Source organism: Echinops telfairi, unplaced genomic scaffold (assembly GCF_000313985.2).
Source record: "Echinops telfairi isolate 266 unplaced genomic scaffold, ASM31398v2 ScPeMD7_8;HRSCAF=38, whole genome shotgun sequence".
NCBI classification, from domain to species: domain Eukaryota; kingdom Metazoa; phylum Chordata; class Mammalia; order Afrosoricida; family Tenrecidae; genus Echinops; species Echinops telfairi.
In genome coordinates this window covers 14,062,869-14,080,708 of record NW_022103905.1, presented here as the reverse complement: position 1 = coordinate 14,080,708, position 17,840 = coordinate 14,062,869, and the positions used below count along the sequence as shown (strand labels likewise).

The 17,840-nt window shown below is 39.7% G+C and overlaps 1 protein-coding gene across 1 annotated transcript in view; it reads left to right on the top strand.

Annotated features, from left to right (window-relative positions):
* Positions 1–17,840, top strand: part of NEDD4 (NEDD4 E3 ubiquitin protein ligase) — an 84,563-nt gene that overhangs the window by 38,203 nt on the left and 28,520 nt on the right. The window contains exons 2-5 of the mRNA XM_004709442.2: positions 10,961–11,127; positions 13,327–13,444; positions 13,533–13,697; positions 17,307–17,372. Coding sequence (XP_004709499.1) covers positions 10,961–11,127; positions 13,327–13,444; positions 13,533–13,697; positions 17,307–17,372 — 516 coding nt within the window. The remainder of the gene's footprint in view (positions 1–10,960; positions 11,128–13,326; positions 13,445–13,532; positions 13,698–17,306; positions 17,373–17,840) is intronic.

Below are 17,840 nucleotides of genomic sequence, written 5' to 3'. Positions count from 1 at the left end.
AATTTTTGTCAGACTGTGACTTAAAGGGATCACAAACAAAAAATAGTTAATCTAAATCCGTTATCTCACTTTATATGCACAAAACCAGTTTCAGAAAAGCCTAATTATATTTTGCATACCCTTAAGATAAAAGATATTTCAGCAAAAGCCTCATGTTTATTGAAAATGGCGTGAGCCAAGATTGGAATTTAAAACCCAACTAGCATGCTGATAATTCCATTTTGCTAAACAGAATTACGTGGTTTGTGTAAAAATTTCTCAGTTTAAGCTGTAAATAAAACTCTTTGATCTCCTGTGGCCACATCATCAAGTAAAATCTAGTCAAAACACATGTGTTGATTTACAGCTAGAAAGGTCACAGAAAAGCAGAGGGAGGACATCTGTGAAAACAACAGTATTTTACTTGTTTGTTAACCTAGAATATGCATTTTTTTAAAAGCAAACATTAAAACTTAGTAAAAGTTTTCATTACTTTTTTTCATTTAAAAATTATTAATTGCTTTTTGTCATAGAAATATTAAACAAAGTAAAAGAGACTGTTTCTCTGTGACTGTGTTAATATTTCTCTATAAACAAAGACACACATTTAATTTCTGTAGAAAGTCTGGAATGTAAACTTTTTTCTCCTTCCTTTAACTTCAGATATAGGTCTAAAAACAGGTGTGGCATCTGCCTACTAGGAATAACTAAAAAACGATCTCTTCCTTCCTTTCTCTGCTTGCTGAAACTCGCCTGCATTTCAGTTCATCGGATGCTATCATTACTTTTTTTTTTTTAATTAATTTTTTTTTTAAAGAGAGAGTTTTTTTGGCTATCATTACTTTTTGCAAACAGAATATTGTACATCCACTGTCTGCACTGAAGATGATTTCACGAACAGGGCCAACGGTAATTCCAATTGAAAATGTATGAGAGTTCGTAGCTTGTTTGTACATTTGCGCTGCGTTTACGTCAACACCTTCCAGCTTACTGTCTGTTCAAACGATATGAACCACAAAGGCAGGGCCTTTTCAGTGGAGCATTATCTGAGCATATTGTCCATATCCGCCTTGTATAGCAACAAGTCATAGTGTTCCCGCCTCCTCACCATGGAGACAGCAGCCAGGTTAGTGTCCTTGGAAATGACCATCAGGGTGACCACTCAGGCAAGGGTATGCTGGATTTGCCAAATCTAGAAGACTCAGGCAAAGAAGAGCAACTAAAAAGGTTAAAGAAGGCTTGCAGAACTTGTAGACAGAATAAATTAATAAAATTGGTGACATGACTGACAGCTCAGAAAATCACATCCCCCCACCTAAAACCAAGAAATCTGTATCCAAAGCAAAAACAAGCAGTAGGCCTTAACATGCTAAGTAGACCTTAAAATGCCAAAATTGGTGGGGAAAGTAGATGTTAGCAACTAAAGAAAGGTTTCAAAAGTACAAGGTTTTAAACATTAACATGGTGGACAGCAGCCTTTATCTCAGACAACTCATAATTCAAAAAGGTGTGCTACAAGATGAAAACAGATGAGGTAAATCGGTGTTTGGCGGATTCAAACAGCTGTAAAAGAAACGAAATGGGTTTCAGATAGTTAGCAAGCCTCGCTCTCCACTTTTTTCCGGTCCTATGCAATTTGGCCAAATCAATAACCCTAAAGTGGATCCCGCCCCTAAATATTCTTAGTGGCTGCCCAGTATATGCAAAATAAAATCCAAAGTTCTCTTGTTTTGCAAGGACCTCGTTATCTGGACCATCTACCTGTTCCCCTCCTCTTTATGTATTTGATACTCCAGCCAAACTCAAGTCCTGCCATTTTCCTCCACCACACCCAGGCTACCCATCATTCTTTAGCTCTCGCGCTCTTCTCCCCTGAATTGCCACTACCACAGATGAAAATCCTACCCGCTCTCGCGAACTCAACTTTAAAGCTCTTTCGGATTTTTCACATAAACTCTTGTGGTATCTTATGTATGCCCTAACAATTTAATTTGTGTATGTGTCTTTTTTTCTCCACATTTTTTCTTTTTGCTAAATGTTTTCCACACTGGAACTTGCCTCTGGAGGCTGGTAGGTAGATTCAGTAGATTCTTAACAAAGCGCATGCTTTTCTCCTGAGTGTTACATTTTATGAATAATTCTTTTCTTTTCTACAGCCACAAATCAAGGGTTAAAGGTCATCTGAGATTAAAAATGACTTATTTACCTAAAACCAGTGGCTCTGAAGAAGATAACACAGAACAGGCTGAGGAATTAGAGGTGAGATATTATAAATATTTTAGTTAAACTAAAATAGAAAATACTTAATTTCTTATTCTTCTATACTATGGGGAGGAAAAGGGAAATATTATTCAGTGAAGCTAATGGGTACAATAAAAAGTATTTACCTGGAAATTTGCCTATTTCACTGAAACATATTAATTTCTTTCCTTTAAGGAATTTTCTGTAGAAATATGCCAGTAATTGTTGCTTTCTTAAAGGTTCCAAACCAGCTCACTGCCATCAGATCAATTTTGACTCCTAGTGATCCTATAAAGCAGGGTAGAACTGCCTCTGGATTTCTGGAACTTTATGTCTTTATGGGAGGAAAGCCCCCGCTCTCTTCCAAAGAGCAGGCAGTGGTTTCAAACTGTGAACTTTGTGATTATTAGCCCAACATGTAACTCACAACACCACCAGGGCTCCTCTCTTAAAGGTTAGGGAGGAGAAAATACAATATAAACGGAAGTATTTATTTTCATTAACTGTTATAATTTTAATAGTTTTCTAAGACTATGCCATGTCCCTTTCTATTAAAACAAGAAAGCATATCAGTTTAAAATGAAGTTTATGGACATTTTGAGGAGCCTGCTACTGAGGAACACTTTTGTGAAATGTAACTCCTGTCACTTATTCTATCCCGGGGGGGCACTCCAGTGATGAGTGGTTAAGTGCTTAACTGCTAACTGTAGAGAAAGAAATGACATTGTGTTTCCATAAAGATGCTAGCATAGGAAATCCTATTCTGAACTATAGCCTCACTATGACGTGGAATTCACTCGATGGTATGGTTTTGGTGTTTAGCATCCTGGACCTCAGGACAGGGAAAAGAGGGATGGATGGCACTTGGGAAAGAGAGAAAAAAATTAAGGGACGTTCAAATGATCTAATATGAAAATTATATTTTGGAGAGCTTAGCAATTTTCATGGAAAACAGAAGAAGAGGGAGGATCTGTCAACTATTAGTTGCATATATCTGCTGGGAGTCAGGGAGTGACAAATTTGTATTGGGATTGGAACTGGAGAAGGGTTTTGAGGCTGAAGTCCTAATCATAAGTTCATCTGCTGGCTGGACAAATGGGTCTGTGTGAATCACTGAACTTCTCTGAACCCCAAGGTCTTGGTTTGCAGAGTGGTGGGGTTGTACAGATGGCCCCTAGGATTTCTTCTAGAGAAAAAGGGCAAAGAGAACACCCCTCTCTTGAGGTTGCCTTTGAAGGAACATCATCATCAAACACTATCATTGTTAAGTCAGCATTCACTGAGAACACACAAGCTACTGGGCATGGTATATCCCTTTGTGCAGTTTGCTTTTTCGTGTGCCTTCTCAGTAACCTTAGAGTAAGGTAAGCTCGATAGAAAGGCCTCACTATTTACTCCTGAGAATTAGCAATGAAAGCCCTATGGATTACAACAGAATATTGCCGGTGTAGTGCTGGCAGATGAACCCTCTGGGTGGAAAACACTCAAACTATGACTGAGGAAGAGCTACGTTTAAATTGTGGTGCTGGTGAAGAATATTGACTATACCATGGACTACCAAACAAACAAATCAGTCATACAAGAAAACACAACCTGAATATTCCTTAGAACCAAGAATGGTGAAACTTCTTCTCCGGTACTGTGAACACATCAGAAAAGACCAATCATGTTTGGCCAAGTAGAGGACAAACCAGCCAAAGGAAATCATCAGTGAGACAGATGGACGCAAAAGCTCCAATGGACTCAAACTTACCGGTGAAGATGGCACAGGGCCAGGCTATTCACTAGGTTACTGTGAGGCAGAGCCAACGCACCTGGCAATAACAGCTGCAGTCTTGACTCTTTGAAGGTCAATGAACTCTCTATAGACCGAAGGAGCTGCAGGTCTTCCCCAAGGCCTGGTCTCCAATGTGCACATTAGAAGGAAAGCTCTGGGACAGGCAGTGAATTTGCCATAAAGCTTTCTGGGAACTCTTTGTGTGCACTAGTAAGATTTTACTTTGTAGGGTAATCTGTAATAGTGGGGGTGGGGGTGGGGGGTGATAACTGTTTTTCCTCAAAGCCCTTAGTTTGGTGATCCGTGAATTTATTCTCCTCTCTTAAATCTATCCTCACTCATTTGGTTACTTTTTAAAGTTTGCTTTTCTCTAGCTTTTAATATATATATTTTTAAACTTAGAGATACTTATTGGATCGAAGTCTCTCCGCCTGGCATTTGGTCTACAGGGCATCTTGTATAGAGCCATTCTGTGAACTGAAGCATGTCTGTTGTAAAGAAAGAAACTTCTTTATTTAGTAACTTTAACAAAATGTGAACAGCGTTTTATGATTCAGTTACCTCGTCCAAGCTTTGCCCACATGTCGGTATCACAGGTACCTCATTCACAGTGCAGAGTCTGTGGTCAGAGCGGCTTCACTTCATTTTGTGGTCGCCTTGTCTCAGTGTTTGAATTCCCTCGGAATGCACCTTATAATTTCAGTAGATGTAAGCACGTGGGAGTTTATTTATGAAAGGCTTGGGAATCCAAACACATGAATTCGTGCTTGTTTATCTTCTGTATAACTAATGACTAGAGAAGACTTTCTGGCCTAGTCCTTTAACTTCTAATTTGCGACTGGATATACGAATCCCACACTTTAAAGAAAACAATTATAATTTTGAAAAGAGGCTCACTCTTAAGGCTGTTCTTATTCCTTAGTTAAACAAAACGTGGTCATTGTAGCTACATATAAGGAGGCTTCAAAGAGTTTGTGAAGGGGAAAAAATAGTTCATGGAAAAATTCTATGATTTTTTTTCTTTTTAATTTCTTATTGTGAACTGGCTGAAGATTTACAGAGCAGTCAGTGACCCATTCATACACGTTTTTTATTCATTTTCATTGACTCTTAATTCCATTTTTCCTTGAACTTTGTGAAGCTTCCTTAAATATAATATAATATAATATCGTATTTGAATTTTATACCCTTTGGGACTTCAGGGTTAGCTGTGTCTTAGAAGATTAATATGAAGGGGTACCAAAAAACAACTGGAATTTTTTTAAGCTATGTATTTAAATTTTATTTACAAAAAAACCTTATCACCTTCTAACTACTCTCCATTACACTTAATACATTTGTCAAATCTGCGATTCCATTCTTGGAAACATTTTTCAAACTCATCTATCTGTTTGGATGGCTGCCAGCACCCTCCTCAGGTTTTTTCTTCACCTCTTCTACATCATCAAATTGCTGTCCTTTCATGTTCCTCTTCATTCATGGAAACAAAAAGAAGTCACACAGAGTGAGGTCAGATGAGTAAGTTGAATGGGACAAGAGAGGCATGCTGGTTTTTGCCAAAAACTGGCACACTGAGATGGCTGTGTGAGCAGGTGCATTGTCATGGTGGCAAAACCAGTTCCTGCCTGCCACAAAGCAAGCCTTTTTTGTCTCACACACACAGTTACGCAATCTTATCAGAACCTTTATATAGAAAGCTTGATTAACAATCTGACCTGAATGAACTCCAAATGCACTATCCCCATCACATCAAAAAAACCCACAACTAAACATCATCTTGATTTCACTTCATGAGCTTATTTTGGGAGAGGTGAAGATGGCATCTTCCACTAGCTTGGTTGCTCTTTGCCTTTGGGGTCGTAAGAATAGCACCATGTCTCCTCACCAGTAATGACCTTGGAAAGAAAAGTCTGGGTGGCTTGGGATCTGTTCTTTCAAAGCAGGGCATGTTTCCAGTTGATGCTCTTTTTTGCTGGTCAGCCAGAACCCGAGGCACACATTTCCCAGCCACCCTTCTCATTCCCAAATCTTCCATTAAAATTCGCTGAACCGAGCTCCATGGTAGTCCAGATAACATCCCCATCTCTTCAGTGGTTCATCGTGGGTTTTCAAGCAAAAGTGCATGAATTTTGTTGACATTTTTCTCCGTTTGGGAAGTTGAGAAGTTTGTTATCAATTGATATTTCAGCTTTTTTGAAATGAAAAAACTACTCATATGCTTGAGTTTTTCCAATAGCTCTGCCCTTGTAAGCTGTGTTCAACATCACAACAGTTTCTGTGGCAGGAAACAAAGTTTCACAGCCTCATGCTGTTCTCTGGTATTGGCCATCACAAAAAAAAAAAAAATGAGGTTCGAGTGAAACTGCTTTTATGAAAGAATTCACTGTGACCAGAGAGAAACTTCCCAGGCGATGCCACTGGGTGCACTGACTCAATGCGAGTTGTTGGATGCTCACCTAGTGGGAAAAATTTATACTCTAAAAGCTCTGCCCAATGGAGCTTTTTCTGTTGTTGTTTTTTTAATGTGTAGGGGGGTACCCCCTCATATATAACATTAATTTTTTTCTCTAAATGCTTTCTTTTCTGATCCACTTTGGTTTTGTTGAATTGCAAAGAATTACATAATAGCTTCAAGGTTAGTAATGAATGTTCACTGATACTTAGAAAGTTGTTTTGTGAAAACTATTACTGATAACGTATTTATTTAGAAGTTACTCTAAACCAAAAGTGAAAATTCAGTCTTGTAAAACCCTGTTTAAATGTACAGTTATATTTCTTGGACTTGAAACCTTTTGTTTTGCTTTGTTTTATTTTAATGGTCCTTAATTAAATTAGATGTTTTTTCTCTTCTTGAGTTTAATTGGGTAATACAATTCACAGTGCAGATTATTGAGAGAAAACTTTCAAAGAAGCTTTGAAATATTCCCTTGGTTCTATTTTCCCAACTCTGAGTATTTTGACAATCCTTTAAAGCAGCGTTCTCAACCTGTAGCAAAAATACAGTTACAAAGTACTAATGAAAATAATTTTATGGTTGGGGGGGTCACAACATGAGGAACTGTATTAAAGGGTTGCAGCACTAGGAAGGTTGAGAACCACTGCTTTAAAGCAATATGAAAACATCATTATTAATCCGTTTCATTGATCTATAGAAAAGTAATATATAGCCATATTCAGTTTTCATAATCCCAATCATTTCTCAAGAGAATGAAATCTACAGAAACTCAGCTCATATACTTTTGACATTGAGACAAGAGAAGTAAAATATGATTCAATGTATCCCAAATCAAAATCCAAACTTGCTGCCGTCAAGCTGTTGAATCGATTCTAACTCATAGTGACCTGTACTTGAAAGGGGTGCCAGCCCCTGCCCCCCACTAATCACGGGTTTGATAGGTGCAATTGTACGGTTGAGATATATAAAGATTACATCAAAGTCATAGAGAGCATGAGAGATAGAAGAGAGATTGAAATAATGGAGTCAGACACATTTCATGGTAGCATGCTCACTTCCTGGATGGCCATGATCTTACCAGTCAGGTCTGCACACAGTGTGGGCCGAGGCGAGGTGGAGCAGGGACCCGGCAGGATGCTCGAGGGCCCCGTTTATTGCTAACCAAGGGTTATATCTGCTTCGGGGGCATGATTACAGGTAACCACACGTCACAGGAAGGGGCAGTATAATAGGCATAAGTGTGACAGGAAGAGGATGAGCTAGGAGTGTGCACATAGGAATGGGAGGGACTAGGGGTATACATGTGACAAGATGAGCAGACCCTAGATTCATGATGGCGGCCTAACCTTGGTCACCTTTGGTTGGCTGGACCTCTCAGGGGTCTCCTACAAGGAAGCAGACAACTACTATCCTTATCAGAAGGGAATGAGTCCTACTTGTTGTGGGAAAAACAGTGGTGACTTGCTTGCTCTAGATGGCTCATAACCCTTAGGGACAATAACCCCTGATCTACTTCTGATGACCTCCAAGTGTTTAGTCATTCGCAAGCAGCTAAGTTTGGCATATATTTGGGGACAACAACTTGGGAGAAATCCTTCTGTTTCCCACAGCGACCCTTTAGGACAGAGTAGAACTCTGAGTTTTTGAGACCATAAATCTTTATGGGCACTGAAAGCTTCATTTTCCTCCTGCAAAGCTGGTGGGTTCTAACTGGTTTCAGTGACCACAAGACTTACGTTTAGGTGTACTAGAGCCTATATGCTGATCATTTATGTGGGGTTGCTATGAATCGGAATCCACTCCATGGCAGTAGGTTTTCGGGAAGGGACAGAAAGAAAAAGAGGGAAAATAGAGATGAAGAAGGAAAAATTGCAAGATAGTCACAAAGAAGAGAGAAGTTTGGACAATAAAAAGAAAATCAAAAGGAGATTAAGTCCCATAAAAGGGAATTTTGGGGTTTTTTTTTAAAGGTAGAGTGAGAAAGAAAATAAATCAAGTTCGCTGCCCACCCAGCTCCCTGGTTCCAGAGTAATTCTTTCTGAAAGCCCCACATTCCTCAGCTGCGGGTCGGCCCCCCTCTGTAATCCTCCCACCTGCGGCTAGCCACAATAGACTGGCCTTCTGCAGACATCCCTTCTTCTCCCTGCTGCCAGCAAGCCTGCCTCCCATTTTCGGATGCAGCCTTCCAACACAGAAGTGGTCCCTTCTGTCTTCTAAGCCAACAAATTTTTCCATTGCCAGAATTAAGTCCTTAAATAGAAACACTTTGCGTTTTTCCTGTTTTGATTGATTGAATGTGAACTGGATGAATGTTTACAGTGTAGATCATCAGTTTTACATGCAATAATTTTTACATATTTTACTTCATCTCATTCTTTGTCAATCCCTCAATACCACACCATTCAACCCCCCTCCTCCCGGTGTGTCCTAACCCTGCTGAATGTTGTCCTGGGGAAGTTCTGCTCTTTTTATCTCTGAGGATTGCTTGTCCTGAGTGTGCATATTCTGAGGTGTGCATACCTCACTTAGTGTTGCTGCCCCTCCTGTTTATTGTTTGCCTGAAAATTAAGCCACAGGAGGAGTTCAGTTTCAGGAAGCACAATATATATTTAGCAAATTATTCTTTATCCATTAGTTAGTGCCAGATATGCTTTCTAGTTGGTCTTTTTTTTTTCAGTTATTTTACCATGTATTACTTGGGAAGTTTTGTCATCAAATACACATATCTATTTCTCTTTCATGTCTTCTGTGTGGGGTGTCATATTAAACAGCCTTCCCTCTCTTAGAGTATGTATTTTAAACTTTCCAAAATTTGTTCTCGTGCCCTTTGATTTTGGTAGGTGTGTGGTAGGGATCTACAGTTTCTTTCCCCTAGAACTTAAACAAACAAACAAAATCACTGCCGTCAACTGGCTACAACTCATAGCAACCATATAGGAGAGGGGAGAGCCGGCCAGTGGGCCTCCAAGACGGAAACTCTTTAGGGGAGTAGAAAGCCTTGTCTTTCTTCCTTAGAGCAGCTGCTGGTTTCGAACTGCTGACCTGTTGGTTAGCAGCCCAACTCGAAGCAACAACTGCTAGAGAACCTATTTTCTAAATAATCTACCTGTTACTTCACAGATTTGAAATATCTGTGTCTTTATCTAAATTTCTATAATTTTGGGGGGCTTTCTAATTCATTCCAGTGAGTTGCGTATCCATTCATGCAAAATGCCACCCTACTGTAACTGTTGTCATTTATAATGTTCCTCTGCTGGAATTAATTTTCCCTGGTTACTCTTCTTGGCTATTCTTGCTTACTTGTGTTTTTCTTTGAGCCGAGAAATATCTTCTCATTTTATTTGGAATATCCATATTGCCATTTTCTTAGAATAATGACATGCTTGTGGATTAACTTGAGATGAATTGACTTAGTTGTGACAGAGAGTATGTGTCTTCCTATCCAGTCAAGTCTTCCATATGTGTCCTTTTAGGAGAACTATAAACTCTTCTTCCTGAGTTTATTTCCATTTCCATTGCTCTCATAATCATATCGATGTCTAATAGAGCTTTTACGTATTGCCTTATCTGTTATAAGGTGCCTTGTATAAAAGCTTTAACTGTTGGCACTATTTCAATTCCTACTTTAGTTGCTGTAGCGGAAGCTTTATATTTAAACCCTGCTAGTCTCTGAAGAACTAAAGTCCCAGTGGTTGCCTTGTATTCAAATATTAACAACAACACAATCTTTCTTCTTCAGCTGATTCATGACTTTACTACAGTGCCTTTCTTTGGACCCTCAGAGAAAGAACAATCCCACAGTGAATCTTAATGACTTCTCAAACACTGGGGAGCTCACTGTTTATTTTTTAATCAAATACCCTTCCTTATTTTAAATGCCTCTACATATGTGGCCTTCATCTTATAGGTCTTAGATATTTATTGAATTTCCGCCCTATGCTCTGTGTTTTCTCTGTGGGAGCGAAAATGACCAACTAATAATACATGGTTTCTGGGCTTTATTCATTTGCTTAAAAATTGGAGACTAGACCAAGGTTAAAATAGCTTAAACTGCATTGCGATCTCTCAGAATGCTCCTACTTTATAGAACTTTGTATTTGTTTATTTAAGAGTTTTTATACACTTTATTCATTAGATGTGGTAAAAAAAGATTTTTTTAAAGATTTTAAAACAGTTTCAAACAAAGTTGAAGTGATGGTCATTTTGATACCAGAAGAGAAAGTCTTTATGATCAGAAAATATTCCTATATTGGCCTGAAAATGTTAATGATGTCCTAATTCCATCTATGCATATACTTCTTAGAACGGGTATTAACATTAACAGCCTTGCTTTTCATTTTCGGTAGCTTAATTGGTAAGGTTAAAGAAGTATGCAATATGGCAAATGTGATTAATGTCACTTGACACTAGCCAAAAAGCTGAAAAATGTTAAGGACATATATTAAGGGAAAAAATAAGCCCCCCAAAATCAGTCATAAGCCATTAACTGTCACTATTCTGTTTTTCAGCCTGGCTGGGTTGTTTTGGACCAACCTGATGCTGCTTGCCATTTGCAGCAGCAACAAGAACCTTCTCCTCTACCTCCAGGATGGGAAGAGAGGCAGGATGTCCTTGGAAGGACCTACTACGTAAACCACGAGTCTAGACGAACGCAGTGGAAAAGACCAAGCCCGCAGTATGTGCTGACGGTTTTCACGTGTAGTCTGGTACACTGGGACCCCTAAGCGTTATTTGGAAGTAATGGCTCAGATGAATTCATAGAGTAGAGTATAGGGACCCATAACCATAAGAACACCAGACTTTTTGCTGCCACGGGACTTGAAAAATGACGTGCCAGCTCAATTGGGGTGGTGGTTGTTTTTAAATGATAATGTATAGAACTATTTGTACACAAATATTGCCCTTTCCATGACCTCTTAATTTATAATAAATTAACAATTATTCATAAACATGCTTTTCATTACCATGAGCCACAAAGGGTACGTTTTGTTTTTTATTTACATTTTCCTATGTTTGAGATGAACTTGTAAGTTATGAAAGACTCCAAGCCCACTTCAGTTTTACTTCTTTTTTAGCCACTCAGACCAATATTTAGATCTGAGGGACAAGGAATCCGAAGGGGTTGTTTTGTTTTTTAGATTAATTTAGAAATATTGTGGGTTTTTTTAGTGTATTTTAAAAATACAATAAAATAGTCATTTTTTCAGTGCACTGTATTTAAAAATCAAAGTTATTTTGAAAACATAAAGGGACTCAGTAGTGGAGGCAGGGTGGGGTGGAAAGGAGGAACCGATTACAGGGATCTACATATAACCTCCTCCCTGGGGGATGGACAACAAAAAAGTGGGTGAAGAAAGATGTCAGACAGTGTAAGATATGACAAAATAATAATTTATAAATTATCAAGGATTCATGGGGAGGGGGGAGCGGGAGGGAGGGAGAAAAATGAGGAGCTGATGTCAGGGGCTTAAGTGGAGAGTAAATGGTTTGAGAATGATGAGGGCAACAAATGTACAAATGTGCTTTACACAATGGATGGATGGATGGATTGTGAAGAGTTGTATGAGCCCCCAATAAAATTATTTTTTTAAAAAGAGACTCAGTATCATGGGACTGATGTGAGACACTCACTTTCCAGTGAGATGCGGATTTCCCAACGTGTATATACTTCAACGATCTTTAAGATATCCTCACGTGTCCTCACAATGGCATTTTTATCTTATCAGATTGACCTACATTTAGAAGTTCTCCCGTTATTTATATTTATTTTCAAAACCCCATTCCCACCTCCTTCATGTTACCTATTGAAATCTTTCTTTAGTCTTTCACTTTTTAACCCAGACTTAAATATTATTGGCTTTCTGTTGGCTTTCTAACTTTGATATTTTGTGCCCGACATAGCCAAAGCTCTGTAGTAGATTTTGTTGTTCTCAATCCTTTCGAGCAAATCATCAATCCAACATTTTCATGGCACAGAGGCCCGGGTCTCTGTAGAATGACATGCAAATTACAAAACTAAAGGCCCCCATCCCGGCCCCCAAAAAACAAAAACCGTGCAGATGTGTTCTCTTGCCTATCAGTACCATGGCAAATCTGACTTGAGCAGAATCACATTTCTTTCAAGTATTTAGTGGGGGAAACCCTGACACCTTTCTTAGGACCATCTGTCAAAACTGTCCCCTCTTGTACAATAAGAACTGATCTTTAAAAAGTAAGTGAAATAAAGTAACCGGTCTTCTGACCGTCACTGGGCTTCTGTGGCATTAAATAAACTATTAATGTTATTAAGTATTTGAACAAAATTCTTGATCTAAAAATCTGGTGATATGAATACAATGTTTCTGGCTAGGATAATATAACTAATAGACAATCAGCATAGGGGTGTGCAGTCTGATTTATTGATTTATTGAATACTCAAGCCTTTATTGTCATCCTTTTACAGACCAGGCCTATGCCTGTATAGGATCAAAAACAGATACCATTTAAGCCCTAATCTATTAAGCTTCTAAGTAGAAAGTCTTTATACTGTCTTTCATTCTGCCCTCTTCATAAAAGGAATTCTAGCCCTGGCTTAAGATCAATTCTCCATAATATTGCTCTTTGATTCATGAAGATGTACATGTAACCCCTAAAGCTTCTCTTCTATGAATTGCCTGGGGTGACTTTAGATTTGCTCCTATAGCAACATGGTGGAATACTAATACGATAAAATTATTTGTGAGACTCTGGTACTCATATGAGAATCATTTTGATTGTCCACAGAGACCAGGCATTATTGTAGGTATGGCGATGAACTGAAATGTCCCAGTCAAGTGCGGTTGTCATTTTGCTACCTTAAGACCTGGCTGATGGCTTTCATATATTTCTAACACAGGGACAGCCTAACAGATGCTGAGAACGGTAGCATTCAGCTGCAGGCACAACGCGCATTTACCACCAGGCACCAAATATCCGAGGAAGCAGAGAGTGTTGACCAACGAGAGTCTGCTGAGGTATAAAAAAAAGGGGGGCTTCATTGTCATGATATAGCATTGCCGTCAGTGCAGTACTTGTGACTTCCATTTCTTCTGCTTGTCTTAGCACTGGGAAATAATAGGAGAAGACGAAGCTACCACGTACAGCAATCAGGCCTTCCTGTCACCGCCATCAGCACATAACATGGATGTTCAGACGTACCTTGCAGAAGAATTGAATGCCAGGCTTACTTGTGGAAATTCAGCCACCAGTCCGCCAGTACCCAGCTCAGTAAGAAGCTCTCAGACTTTGCTGTACATATTACTCCATTCTATAAGTGTTACTTCTATGTAAAATGTATCGTAAATGGCATGCAAGAATGTGTTAGGGACTTTGGGGCTTTCCGGCATAGTCATTGATATTTTTCAAGTATCCCCACTAATAGTATCGACACAAGCATGGATAATCCAAATAGTCACTAGCGTCTGACTCCACCTCCCCCACCAGAGACCACCAGGAACACACCTATAACAAGGAGGTTGTGTTTCTGACTCATTTCAGCAAGTGGGAATAGGCACAAGTCTTAGGAAAAGGGTTTTAGAAAAGCCTTAGAAAAGGGACTCCCATGAGGTTTAAAAAAGCAAGGCTTTGTCCTGGGTTGGATGCTGCGAGGGAGCAGGGGTGAATCTGTGATTGGGTGTCTCAGTACATCAGACCTGTAGCTATGCTAAAGCTCTAAGTGATAGAAAAGCAGTAGTCAGCCACACTAGACGGGATGGAGAGATGTTTGGAGCTTTGTGGCTTGGACAGTGCTCCTGTTTTATCTGTGTGCAGGCATCATGTGCAGGCTCCTGTTCGTACTATCTTGATCCATCGTGGTCTCGAAGAAGCCTTGTGTGATGTTGATGTTTTGTGGAATTGTTTATGTTCAGTAGGAGAACACCAAGACCTGGCAGCGAATGCCAGACCAGTTACTCGACTTTGGGGACCGCTTCTCTCTTTCCCAGTGAGAATGTGGTTTTGACATTCCACCACTGATGTCACCAACACATATGTGTGACTAAGAACTGATAGACTGACTAAACAAGGAGAGAGGTGATCGTCTCCCCCCAGTGACCACTATGAACATTGTTACCCACAGGGTTTGGAAACAAGTACCCAGCGCAAACAAGGCCATGATGAGCTCGCCAAGGGTAGCTCTCTGGTCTGTCACATTAAGGGAGATCTTTTCAGTGGAAAACAAAGCTGATTCTCTGAGGCTGCTGTGGTCGTTTGCAGTCGGTGTCCCCCTGCCTTTTACTCATCCAGTAACCATATTCAGGGCTGACTCTATGCCAGGCACTGCATGCTAGTTACTGAGAATCCAATAGGAAATAAGACAGACAAAATCCCCTGTCCACGTGGAACTTTCCTTTTACTGCAACCGCTGGCAAAGCACTACTCTCTGACCACACCAGCCTCTGTCTGTTATTGTAGCTAAAGTGTCACTGGAATGCCACTCTGCCCATTGTTGACATTTTGTGTCGGCCTGCTCTCACACATCAGCAGAGTTAAGCAGTTATGACAGAGACCAGGTAGCTTGCAATGCTTGAAATGCTTACATCTGGACCGTTATAGAAAAAGAGCGCCCCGTGATGCTCTAGCACTTTCTTTAAGAAGCTTCACTGTAGGCGGCTCTGCTAGAGCAGTGGTTCTCAACCTTCCTAAGGCTGTGATCCTTTCATAACAGTTCCTCATGTGGTGGTGACCCCCCAACCATAAAATTATTTTCATTGCTACTTAATAACTATAATTTGCTACTATTATGAATCATCATGGAAACATCTGATATGCAGGATGTCTTTTCATTGTTACAAATTGAACATCATTAAAGCATAGTGATGAATCACAAAAACAATATGTCAATATATATTGTGAAATATTTATTTCTAATGACAAATAAATGAAATATTGCTTTGAAGCGTGGTGTAGCATGGATAACAGTCTTCACACTGGGTACTCGTATGTGGGTGTATCTGCATGTGAGTGGACCCACTTGGAGACGGATAGAGGAGTGGTGTCTCGGTTCCTAAGACCATCAGAAATATGTGTTTTCCAATGGTCTTAGGTGACCCCTGTGAAAGAGTTTGTCGACCCCCAAAGGGGTCATGACCCACAGGTTGAGAACTGCTGGTCTAGACCTTCAAGACCATCCAAGAGCAGATCTGCCTGCCTATCTCCATTTTTTCCTTCTCTTTCTATCTTTCCATTCTGTTTTCCATTGGTGTTGTCTTCTCCTTTGGCGGGGGAATGTGAACAGTCAGCCAGGAGACTAAAAGAACAAGCTACATTGACTTGCTGGTGACAAACCACATAGGATTCAATTCCTTTTCCTTTACTTAAAAAAAAATATATAGATAGATAGATAGATGACTTCTATATAATGAAGTACTATGCATTAAAAAAATGAGATGGCTCTGAATATATCAATTGTATGAAACAATTCCTAAGAGATACCAGTGAGTAAAAAAAAAAGTAGAGCTCATGAAGTATTTTTGGTCTCATACCATTTATGTAAACTGTTTAACTGATAGAAAATCAATATGTATATAATATTTCTGACCAAGGCACTAGTAACATTGCTTGCTTCTAAAGAGAGGAGCAAGATGACCAGGACATATGCCCGTTATGTATTTTGAATGTCCACGAGTTACCTGTTCAAAAATATAGTATTTTTAATACATTGTATATTCATGGTTAAACATGGAAGCAATATTGAGATATATACAACAAAAAGTAAGTCTTTCATTTTAGTTCTACTCTGTTTTAATATATTCTGTTTATCACTGTTAATGATATAGCATCTGTTGTCCTAATTATTTTCCGTATATTGACAAACATGGACACACATACATATATCTGTGCATATTTTTTCACTGATGGTATCTATAGACATTGGATCATTTCAATACATACAGATGTATTGTAAAACCAACAAAAACAACCATCAGACTCTGGCATATTATACAAATAGCCCTTAGAGTATTTACCCAGTCTCCCCTTGATGGATTTTAAATTGTTCTCAGATTTTTTTTTTGTAATAAACAGTAATAGAGTAAATATCCTGATTTCATTTATAGACATATTGTAAGTATTGCTGTCTTTAAATAGCAAACCTGAGACTGTTCAGGTGGTGACAGCAACATGGATTAAAGACAGACAGAGAAAGAATACAAAATTTCACGGAAGTAAGTGTGGACTGTCTAGAGCAGAGGTTTAAACAGATTCATTTCTGATTCAACCTCTGCTAAGAATTTGCTTTTCCCCTGCAGATACACTAACTCAGAACCTACATTTTAAAAGGATCCCTAAGTGAGTCTTTGAGATTGTATAGATTCTGTGTACACAAGAATCACCTGTGGTTCTTGTTAAGATGCAGGTTCTGATCCAGTATATCTGGGACAGAAATGCAAATCCTCACCCCTTATGTGATGACAGGAGCCCTGGTGGCATAGTGGTTATGCACTGGGCTGCTAAATGCAAGGTCAGTGGATCAAAACCACCAGCCACAGGAAACAGATGGGCTTTCTACTCCTATAAAGAGTTGCAGTCTCAGAAACGCACAGGGGTAGTTCTACCGTATCCTATAAGGTCACTATGTGTCAGCATCTGCTTGATGGCAGTGATGTGAGGGCTGGAAGTGATTCTCTCTGATAAGGTATGTGTGCTTAGCCCGCATTGATAATTTCGGGGGCCTTATATAACCTGCAGGTCACACATTCCTCACCCCTGCTTTAAATGCTGGATCTCAGCACTTCTTAGCCAACTTCCTTCTGTTGCCCAGCATACCCACTCTACTACTTTATCTGCCACTCAAACACAAAGCAAAACCTAAAGTTTTTATCATTTGTTTTTCACTAGAATCATTCCAGCAGAAGAGGCAGCTTACAAGCCTATACTTTTGAGGAACAGCCTACACTTCCTGTGGTAAGTTTTATCCTCTCCCTTCAATTATTAGAAAAATATGAGACGCAGCTCCTCTTCCTCCTCCTCTGCTTCCTCCTGTTCCTTTTTAAAGCACGGGGTAGGAACATTGACTACCACACAGGGAGGAGCTCAGTTCCGTGTAGACTTCAGCCTCTGCTGGATGAGATTTGGGATGGGGACATGGGGTCGGACCTTTAAAGACAAAGCAGAGAGAACAGTCTCTCCCAGACAGACAGCTGGGCTTCTCAGTGAGTAAGCACTCTGCGTGCTGGAGGTGGTCTGCTGCATACTGTGGGGTACAGTGGTGTCCAGCTGCCTCTGCTTGGTACCTGGCATCTGGCTTGGCTCCTGGCTTCTGGCATCTAGCAGCCACTTCTGTGCTGCAGGTTCAATGGTCAGGATGGAGTGTATCCATCCCCAGTTCTGCCTTTCCTTCAGCTCCTCATCCACATCCTCCTCAGTAGTGTT